The following is a 10,388-nucleotide window of genomic DNA, read 5'->3' as shown; positions in this document are numbered from 1 at the left end:
GGAGAGTGTGAGAGGAGGACTCTGGGACATAGTCAGCACTTAGAGAGTATGTGAGGAGAACACTGGGGCAGAAAGTCAGCAACTAGAGGAGAGTGGGAGAGGAGGACACTGGGACAGTCAGCACCTAGAGGAGAATGCGAGAGGAGGAAACTGGTACAGACAGTCAGCACCTAGAGGAGAGTGTGAGAGGACGACACTGGGACAGACACTCAGCACCTAGAGGAGAGTACAACTGGTGGATACTGGTACAGTCAGCACCTAGGAGAGTGAGAGGAGGACACTGTCACCAGCACCTAGAGGAGAGTGTGAAAAGAGGACCCACTTCTGACTGTTTGTATATCTATTGCTCTCTCTCTCTCTCTGTCTCACACACACACTCTGGTCATTTGTTTCCCAGTAACTGGACTGTGCCCCACTCTGGACTCACCCGCATTCTGCTCTCTTCCGGGTAGAAGTGGACAGTTGTTGAGGAAGTGGCTGCTCCCCTCCCTCACTCTCAGCCCCACAGAGCTTCAACAAGTCAGATTATAAACGGTCCTCGACATAGAGTCCTCGACTGACGACTGACTCTGTCCCTCTGTCCCTCCGTCCCAGGGCCATCTCACATCAGTGCCTAGAATTGATTTCCAAATTCAATTTGCCACAAAGGGAATATTTTCAGTCAAGCATATCAACTTGGGCAGAGAATACCCGGCTCTTCGACTGTGTAAGCATCACACTCCAGCTGAATTTTCCAATGAGACTTTTTTTTTTATTCATTAAAAACATATAACACAAATATTGAGGAGGCCAATGACCCTGGCCCCTCGCGGTTTTGGGGTTTATGGCTGTTGCGATTTTGCTAATACTCCGAGGGCTGTCTCACAGGGACAGAAGACTCCAGTATTCTCAAGTTCGATCCAGTTTCAAGTCATCACTCAGACCACCTTAATGTTGTTACATCACCGAGCGCTCCCTCCGAAATACATCTTACTTTTAATAATCTAATAACGATAATCTTTATTAGTGTCACAAGTAGGCTCACATTAACACTGCGATGAAGTTACTGTGAAAAGCCCCTCGTCGCCACATTCCGGCGGCTATTCGGGTCACAGAGGGAGAATTCAGAATGTCCAATTCACCTAACAGCACGTCTTTCGGGACTTGTGGGAGGAAACCGGAGCACCCGGAGGAAACCCACGCAGACACGGGGAGAACGTGCAGACTCCGCACAGACAGTGACCCAAGCCGCGAATCGAACCTGGGACCCTGGCACTGTGAAGCAACAGTGCTAACCACTGTGACACCATGCCGCCCCTGTTTCTTCGTTCATGGTGTCACAGGCTGGGGCTGAATTTATTGCCCGCCCCTAGTTGCCCCCCGGGAATGTAGCGATCAGCCGCCTTGTTGAAAAGCTGCGATCTCTGTACAGTAACCCGCCGAGGGATGGCTGGGGAGGATGATCCATCCCCGGGGTCAAAGACGTCAGTATCCCCCCCACCCGTCACTGGCTGAGTGGGAGAGTGGGGTGGGGTGGGGACCGTTTATCACCGGCCGAGGCAGGGAGCTGGCGCGCTCCCTATTGGCTGGCTCCTGTCCTTCCTGCGGGCTACACGGCAGCTGAATCCATCCCGCTGTGCGCCTCCTGGTGTCGCCGCAGGTCGACCTTACGCTGAAATCCTTTGCCGCAGGCAGAGCAGATGAACGGTTTGAAGCCGGTGTGTTTGCGGCTGTGGGTGATGAGATTGGAACTCTGGCTGAATGCTTTCCCGCACACCTGGCATTTGTGGGGCTTCTCACCTGCAACAAAACACCGACGGCCAATGAGACATTCAGCAATGACCAGAATGTAACTTGCCAGCATTAAACCTCGTACATACAAACATCGGGATCAGCAGGAGGCCACTCGGCCCCTCGAGCCTGCCCCACCATTCAATAAGATCATTGGCTGATCTGATTGTAACCTCAGCCCCACATTCCCGCTGACCCCCCGATAACCTTTCCCCCCTCGTTCACCAAGAATCTCCCTCGCTCGGCCTTAAAAATGGCCAGTATTAAATCTCCATTATTAATCCTCGTTAATTAATCCTCCAGATATAAATCCCAGTACCTGTTGGGAATGTGCCGGAGTCAATCCCAGGACCTGTTGGGAATGTGTTGGAGTTAATCCCAGTACCTGTTGGGAATATGCTGGGGTTAATCCCAGTACCTGTTGGCAATGTGTTGGAGTCAATCCCAGTACATGCAGGGCAGGTGCTGGAGTCAATCCCAGTACCTGTTGGGAATGTGTTGGAGTTAATCCCAGTACCTGTTGGGAATGTGCAGGAGTCTGCCCCAGTACCTGTTGGGAATGTGGAGTACATCCTAGTACCTGTTGGGAATGAGCTGGAGTCAATCCCAGTACCTGTTGGGAATGAGCAGAAGTCAATCGCAGTACCTGTTGGGAATGAGCTGGAGTCAATCCCTGTATCTGTTGGGAAAGGGCTGGAGTCAATCCCAGTACCTGGTGGGAATGTGGAGTCAATCCCAGTACCTGTTGGGAATGTGCAGGAGTCTGCCCCAGTACCTGTTGGGAATGTGCTGGAGTCAATCCCAGTACCTGTTGGGAATGTGCTGGAGTCAATCTCAGTACATGTTGGGAATGTGCTGGAGTCAATCCCAGTCCCTCTTGGGAATGTGCTGGGTTCAATCCCAGTACCTGTTGGGAACGTGCTGGAGTCAATCCCAGTACATGCTGGGCAGGTGCTGGAGTTAATCCCAGTACCTGTTGGGAATATGCTGGGGTTAATCCCAGTACCTGTTGGGAATGTGTTGGAGTCAATTCCAGTACATGCTGGACAGGTGCTGGAGTCAATCCCAGTACCTGTTGGGAATGTGTTGGAGTTAATCCCAGTACCTGTTGGCAATGTGCAGGAGTCTGCCCCAGTACCTGTTGGGAATGTGGAGTCCATCCCAGTACCTGTTGGGAATGTGCTGGTGTCAATCCCAGTACATGCTGGGCAGGTGCTGGAGTGAATTGCAATACCTCTTGGGAATATGTTGGGGTAAACCCCAGTACCTGTTGGGAATGTCTTGGAGTTAATCCCAGTATCTGTTGGGAATGAGCATGAGTCACTCCCATTACCTGTTGGAAATGTGTAGTCAATCCCAGTACCTGTTGGGAATCTGCTGGAGTCAATCCCAGTATCTGTTGGGAATGTGTTGGACTCAATCCCATTACCTGTTGGGAATGTGCTGGTGTCAATCCCAGTACATGCTGGGCAGGTGCTGGAGTCAATTGCAATACCTCTTGGGAATATGCTGGGGTTAATCCCAGTACCTGTTAGGAATGTGCTGTAGTCAATCCCAGTACCTATTGGGAATGAGTAGGAGTCAATCCCAGTACCTGTTGGGAATGAGCTGGAGTCAATCCTAGTACATGCTGGGCAGGTGGAGTCAATCCCAGTACCTGTTGGGAATATGATGGAGTTCATCCCAGTACAGGTTGGGAATGTGTTGGAGTCAATCCCAGTACATGCTGGGCAGGTGCTGGAGTCAATCTCAGTACCAGTTGGGAATGTGTTGGAGGTAATCCCAGTACCTGATGGGAATGTGCTGGAGTCAATTCCAGTACATGCTGGGCAGGTGCTTGAGTCAATCCCAGTACCTATTGGGAATGAGTAGGAGTCAATCCCAGTACCTGTTGGGAATGAGCTGGAGTCAATCCCAGTACCTGTTGGGAATGAGCTGGAGTCAATCCCTGTATCTGTTGTGAATGGGCAGGAGTCAATCCCAGTACCTGTTGGGAATGTGGAGTCAATCCCAGTACCTGTTGGGAATGTGCTGCAGTCAATCCCAGTACCTGTTGGGAATGAGCTGGAGTCAATCCCAGTACCTGTTGGGAATGAGCTGGAGTCAATCCCAGTACCTGTTGGGAATGTGCTGGAGTCAATCCCAGTACCTGTTGGGAATGTGCTGGAGTCAATCCCAGTGTCTGTTGGGAACGTGGAGTAAATCCCAGTACATGTTGGGAATGTGCTGGAGTCAATCCCAGTCCCTGTTACGAATGTGCTGGGTTCAATCCCAGTACCTGTTGCGAATGTGCTGGGTTCAATCCCAGTACCTGTTGGGAATGTGCTGGAGTCAATCCCAGTACATGCTGGGCAGGTGGTGGAGTCAATCTCAGTCCAGGTTGGGAATGTGTAGGAGTCAATCCCAGTACATGCTGGGCAGGTGCTGGAGTCAATCTCAGTACCAGTTGGGAATGTGTTGGAGTTAATCCCAGTACCTGATGGGAATGTGCTGGAGTCAATTCCGGTACATGCTGGGCAGGTGCTTGAGTCAATCCCAGTACCTGTTGCGAATGACATGGAGTCAATCCCAGTACCTATTGGGAATGAGTAGGAGTCAATCCCAGTACCTGTTGGGAATGTGCTGGTGTCAATCACAGCATCTGTTGGGAATGTGATGGAGTCTATCCCAGTACCTGTTGGGAATGTGCAGGAGTCTATCCCAGTACCTGTTGGGAATGTGCTGGAGTTAACGCCAGAACCTGTTTGGAATGTGCTGGAGTCAATCCCAGTATCTGTTGGGAAAGTGCTGGAGTTAACGCCAGAACCTGTTTGGAATGTGCTGGAGTCAATCCCAGTACCTGTTGGGAATTTGTTGGAGTCAATCTCTGTCCCTGTTGGGAATGAGCTGGAGTTAATCCCAGTGCCTGTTGGGAATGAGCTGAAGTAAATCCCAGTACCTCTTGGGAATTAGCTGGAGTCAATCCCTGTATCTGTTGGGAATGGGTGGGAGTCAATCCCAGTACCTGTTGGGAATGTGGAGTCAATCCCAGTACCTGTTGGGAATGTGCTGTAGTCAATCCCAGTACCTGTTGGGAATGTGCTGGAGTCAATCCCAGTACATGCTTTGCAGGTGCTGGAGTCAATCGCAGTACATCTTGGGAATATGCTGGGGTTAATCACAGTACTTGTTCGCAACGTGTTGGAGTCAATCCCAGTAAATGAAAATGAAATGAAAATCGCTTATTGTCACAAGTAGGCTTCAAATGAAGTTACTGTGAAAAGCCCCTAGTCACCACATTCCGGCACCTGTTCAGGGAGGCTGGTACGGGAATCGAACCGTGCTGCTGGTCTGCCTTGGTCTGCTTTCAAAGCCAGCGATTTAGCCCTGTGCTAAACAGCCCCTGCTGGGCAGGTGCTGGAGTCCATCCCAGTACCTGTTGGGAATATGCTGCAGTTAATCCCAGTACAGGTTGGGAATGTGCTGGAGTCAATCCCAGTACCGGTTGTGAATATGCTGCAGTTAATCCCAGTACAGGTTGGGAATGTGTTGGAGTCAATCCCAGTACATGCTGGGCAGGTGCTGGGGTCAATCCCAGTACCAGTTGGGAATGTGTTGAAGTTAATCCCAGTACCTGATGGGAAATTACTGGAGTCAATCCCAGTACATGCTGGGCAGGTGCTTGAGTCAATCCCAGTACCTGTTGGTAATGAGCTAGAGTCAATCCCAGTACCTGTTGGGAATGTGCTGGTGTCAATCACAGCATCTGTTGGGAATGTGATGGAGTCAATCCCAGTACCTGATGGGAAATTACTGGAGTCAATCCCAGTACATGCTGGGCAGGTGCTTGAGTCAATCCCAGTACCTGTTGGTAATGAGCTAGAGTCAATCCCAGTACCTGTTGGGAATGTGCTGGTGTCAATCACAGCATCTGTTGGGAATGTGATGGAGTCAATCCCAGTACCTGTTGGGAATGTGCTGGGATCAATCCTAGTACATGCTGGGCAGGTGCTGGAGTCCATTCCAGTACCTGTTGTGAATGGGCTGGAGTCAATCCCAGTACCTGTTAGGAATGTGGAGTCAATCCCAGTACCTGTTGGGAATGTGCTGGAGGCAATCCCAGTACCTGTTGGGAATGTTCTGGAGGCAATCCCAGTGCCTGTTGGGAATGTGCTGGAGTCAATCCCAATACCTGTTGGGAATGTGCTGGAGTCAATCCTAGTGCATGCTGGGAATGTGCTGGAGTCCATCCCAGTGCATGCTGGGCAGGTGCTGGAGTCCATCCCAGTACATGTTGTGAATATGCTGCAGTTAATCCCAGTACAGATTGGGAATGTGCTGGAGTCAATCCCACTACATGCTGGGCAGGTGCTGGAGTCAATCCCAGTACCTGTTGGGAACGTGCAGGAGTCAGCCCCAGTACCTGTTGGGAACGTGCAGGCCATCCCAGTACCTGTTGGTAATGTGTTGTAGTCAATCCCAGTACCTGTTGGGAATGTGCTGTAGTCAATCCCAGTACCTGTTGGGAATGTGCTGGAGTCAATCCCAGTAAATGCTTTGCAGGTGCTGGAGTCAATCACAGTACATCTTGGGAATATGCTGGGGTTAATCACAGTACTTGATCGCAACGTGTTGGAGTCAATCCCAGTAAATGAAAATGAAATGAAAATCGCTTATTGTCACAAGTAGGCTTCAAATGAAGTTACTGTGAAAAGCCCCTAGTCACCACATTCCGGCACCTGTTCAGGGAGGCTGGTACGGGAATTGAACCGTGCTGCTGGTCTGCCTTGGTCTGCTTTCAAAGCCAGCGATTTAGCCCTGTGCTAAACAGCCCCTGCTGGGCAGGTGCTGGAGTCCATCCCAGTACCTGTTGGGAATATGCTGCAGTTAATCCCAGTACAGGTTGGGAATGTGCTGGAGTCAATCCCAGTACCGGTTGTGAATATGCTGCAGTTAATCCCAGTACCTGTTGGGAATGAGCTAGAGTCAATCCCAGTACCTGTTGGGAATGTGCTGGTGTCAATCACAGCATCTGTTGGGAATGTGATGGAGGCAATCCCAGTACCTGTTGGGAATGTGCTGGGATCAATCCTAGTACATGCTGGGCAGGTGCTGGAGTCCATCCCAGTACCTGTTGTGAATATGCTGCAGTTAATCCCAGTACAGGTTGGGAATGTGTTGGAGTCAATCCCAGTACATGCTGGGCAGGTGCTGGGGTCAATCCCAGTACCAGTTGGGAATGTGTTGGAGTTAATCCCAGTACCGGATGGGAAATTACTGGAGTCAATCCCAGTACATGCTGGGCAGGTGCTTGAGTCAATCCCAGTACCTGTAGCGAATGACATTGGAGTCAATCCCAGTACCTGTTGGGAATGTGCTGGTGTCAATCACAGCATCTGTTGGGAATGTGATGGAGGCAATCCCAGTACCTGTTGGGAATGTGCTGGGATCAATCCTAGTACATGCTGGGCAGGTGCTGGAGTCCATCCCAGTACCTGTTGGGAATATGCTGCAGTTAATCACAGTACAGGTTGGGAATGTGTTGGAGTCAATCCCAGTACATGCTGGGCAGGTGCTGGAGTCAATCCCAGTACATGCTGGGCAGGTGCTGGAGTCAATCCCAGTAGACGCTTGGCAGGTGCTGGAGTCAGTCCCAGTACCTGTCGGGGATGTGCTGGAGTCAATCCCAGTATCTGTTGGGAATGTGCTGGAGTCAATCCCAGTACCTGTTAGGAATGTGCTGGAGTCAATCCCAGTACCTGTTGGGAATGTGCTGGAGTCAATCCCAGTACCTGTTGGGAATGTGCTGGAGTCAATCCCAGTCCCTGTTGGGAATGTGCAGGAGTCAATCCCAGTATCTGTTGGGAATGTGCTGGAGTCAATCCCAGTACATGCTGGGCAGGTGCTGGAGTCCATCCCAGTACATGTTGTGAATATGCTGCAGTTAATCCCAGTACAGGTTGGGAATGTGTTGGAGTCAATCCCAGTACATGCTGGGCAGGTGCTGGGGTCAATCCCAGTACCAGTTGGAAATGAGCTAGAGTCAATCCCAGTACCTGTTGGGAATGTGCTGGTGTCAATCACAGCATCTGTTGGGAATGTGATGGAGTCTATTCCAGTACCTGTTGGGAATGTGCAGGAGTCTATTCCAGTACCTGTTGGGAATGTGCAGGAGTCTCCCAGTACCTGTTGGGAATGAGCTAGAGTCAATACCAGTACCTGTTGGGAATGTGCTGGTGTCAATCACAGCATCTGTTGGGAATGTGATGGAGGCAATCCCAGTACCTGTTGGGAATGTGCTGGGATCAATCCTAGTACATGCTGGGCAGGTGCTGGAGTCCATCCCAGTACCTGTTGTGAATATGCTGCAGTTAATCCCAGTACAGGTTGGGAATGTGTTGGAGTCAATCCCAGTACATGCTGGGCAGGTGCTGGAGTCAATCCCAGTACATGCTGGGCAGGTGCTGGAGTCAATCCCAGTAGACGCTTGGCAGGTGCTGGAGTCAGTCCCAGTACCTGTTGGGGATGTGCTGGAGTCAATCCCAGTATCTGTTGGGAATGTGCTGGAGTCAATCCCAGTACCTGTTAGGAATGTGCTGGAGTCAATCCCAGTACCTGTTGGGAATGTGCTGGAGTCAATCCCAGTCCCTGTTGGGAATGTGGAGTCAATCCCAGTCCCTGTTGGCAATGTGCAGGAGTCAATCCCAGTATCTGTTGGGAATGTGCTGGAGTCAATCCCAGTATGTGATGGGAATGTGCTGGTGTTAATGCCAGTATCTGTTGGGAATGTGCTGGAGTCAATCCCAGTATATGTTGGGAATGTGCTGGAGTCAATCCCAGTATCTGTTGGGAATGTGCTGGAGTCAATCCCAGTATCTGTTGGGAATGTGCTGGAGTCAATCCCAGTACCTGTTGGGAATGTGCTGGAGTCAATCCCAGTACCTGTTGGGAATGTGCTGGATTCAATCCCAGTACCTGTTGGGAATGTGCTGGAGTCAATCCCAGTACCTGTTGGGAATGTGCTGGAGTCAATCCCAGTACCTGTTGGGAATGTGCTGGAGTCAATCCCAGTACATGCTGGGCAGGTGCTGGAGTCCATCCCAGTACATGTTGTGAATATGCTGCAGTTAATCCCAGTACAGGTTGGGAATGTGGTGGAGTCAATCCCACTACATGCTGGGCAGGTGCTGGAGTCCATCCCAGTGCCTGTTGTGAATATGCTGCAGTTAATCCCAGTACAGGTTGGGAATGTGTTGGAGTCAATCCCAGTACATGCTGGGCAGGTGCTGGGGTCAATCCCAGTACCAGTTGGAAATGAGCTAGAGTCAATCCCAGTACCTGTTGGGAATGTGCTGGTGTCAATCACAGCATCTGTTGGGAATGTGCAGGAGTCTATTCCAGTACCTGTTGGGAATGTGCAGGAGTCTCTCAGTACCTGTTGGGAATGTGCTGGAGTCAATCCCAGTATCTGTTGGGATGAGCTGGAGTCAATCCCAGTCCCTGTTGGGAATGTGCAGGAGTCAATCCCAGTACCTGTTGGGAATGTGCAGGAGTCAATCCCAGTATGTGTTGGGAATGTGCAGGAGTCAATCCCAGTATGTGTTGGGAATGTGCTTGAGTCAATCCCAGTATGTGATGGGAATGTGCTGGTGTTAATGCCAGTATCTGTTGGGAATGTGCTGGAGTCAATCCCAGTATCTGTTGGGAATGTGCTGGAGTCAATCCCAGTATCTGTTGGGAATGTGCTGGAGTCAATCCCAGTACCTGTTGGGAATGTGCTGGAGCCAATCCCAGTACCTGTTGGGAATGTGCTGGAGTCAATCCCAGTACCTGTTGGGAATGTGCTGGAGTCAATCCCAGTACCTGTTGGGAATGTGCTGGAGTCAATCCCAGTACCTGTTGGGAATGTGCTGGAGTCAATCCCAGTACCTGTTGGGAATGTGCCAGAGCCAATCCCAGTACCTGTTGGCAATATGCGGGGCATTTCTCTGTACCTGTTGGAAACATGCTGGGCATTGCTAAGTACCCATTTGGAATTTGCTGGGCATTTCTCTATCCCCATTGGGAATATGCTGGGCATTTCTCTGTACCTGTGTGGATGAAGGTGTGTTTCTTCATGTCGGACTTCTGGTGGAAGCATTTTCCACAATAGTGACAGGGATACGGTCGCGTGTCCGAGTGGATCAGGAGATGTGTAGAAAGTGTCGACGACCGTTTGAAATTCTTCCCGCAGATCTTACAGGTGAAACTCTTCTCCTGCAGAAAGAAAGGTGTATTAGAGCAAAGATTACGTCTCTGTCACTGTACCCTTTGACAGCTGCTAATATTAACAAAGGCAATGTGCCAATAACACAATCCGGTTAATCTGAGTGGCCACAATTTGTCGACAGCGCAGGCATCACAATCAAGGGTGGGACAATCAATCCGACATTCCCAAAATTTACCTTGGAGCAGAGTTCTCCAGGTAGCGATGAAGACCAGGGCTGGCTCTCCTCCCATAGTCCTGTCCCAAACTAATCCCACTGCCCCACTCTCCCCATAGCCCTGTATCAATCCCAAACTAATCCCACTGCCCCGCTCTCTCCCCATAGTCCTCTGTCAATCCCCAAACTAATCCCACTGCCCCGCTCTCTCCCCAT

General features: G+C 50.6%; 1 protein-coding gene across 1 annotated transcript in view; it reads right to left on the bottom strand.

The window, feature by feature from the left end:
- Positions 1 to 778: 778 nt before the first annotated feature.
- The window catches only part of LOC140403366 (zinc finger protein Gfi-1b-like), a 131,796-nt gene continuing 122,186 nt past the window's right edge, over positions 779 to 10,388 (bottom strand). Inside the window, exons 6-7 of the mRNA XM_072491274.1 lie at positions 9,840 to 10,005; positions 779 to 1,779 (exon numbers count right to left, since the gene is read on the bottom strand). Coding sequence (XP_072347375.1) covers positions 1,589 to 1,779; positions 9,840 to 10,005 — 357 coding nt within the window. The 3' untranslated portion in view covers positions 779 to 1,588. The remainder of the gene's footprint in view (positions 1,780 to 9,839; positions 10,006 to 10,388) is intronic.

This window comes from Scyliorhinus torazame, chromosome 27 (genome assembly GCF_047496885.1).
Source record: "Scyliorhinus torazame isolate Kashiwa2021f chromosome 27, sScyTor2.1, whole genome shotgun sequence".
NCBI classification, from domain to species: Eukaryota; Metazoa; Chordata; class Chondrichthyes; order Carcharhiniformes; family Scyliorhinidae; genus Scyliorhinus; species Scyliorhinus torazame.
This window is presented reverse-complemented; position numbering and strand designations above follow the sequence as displayed.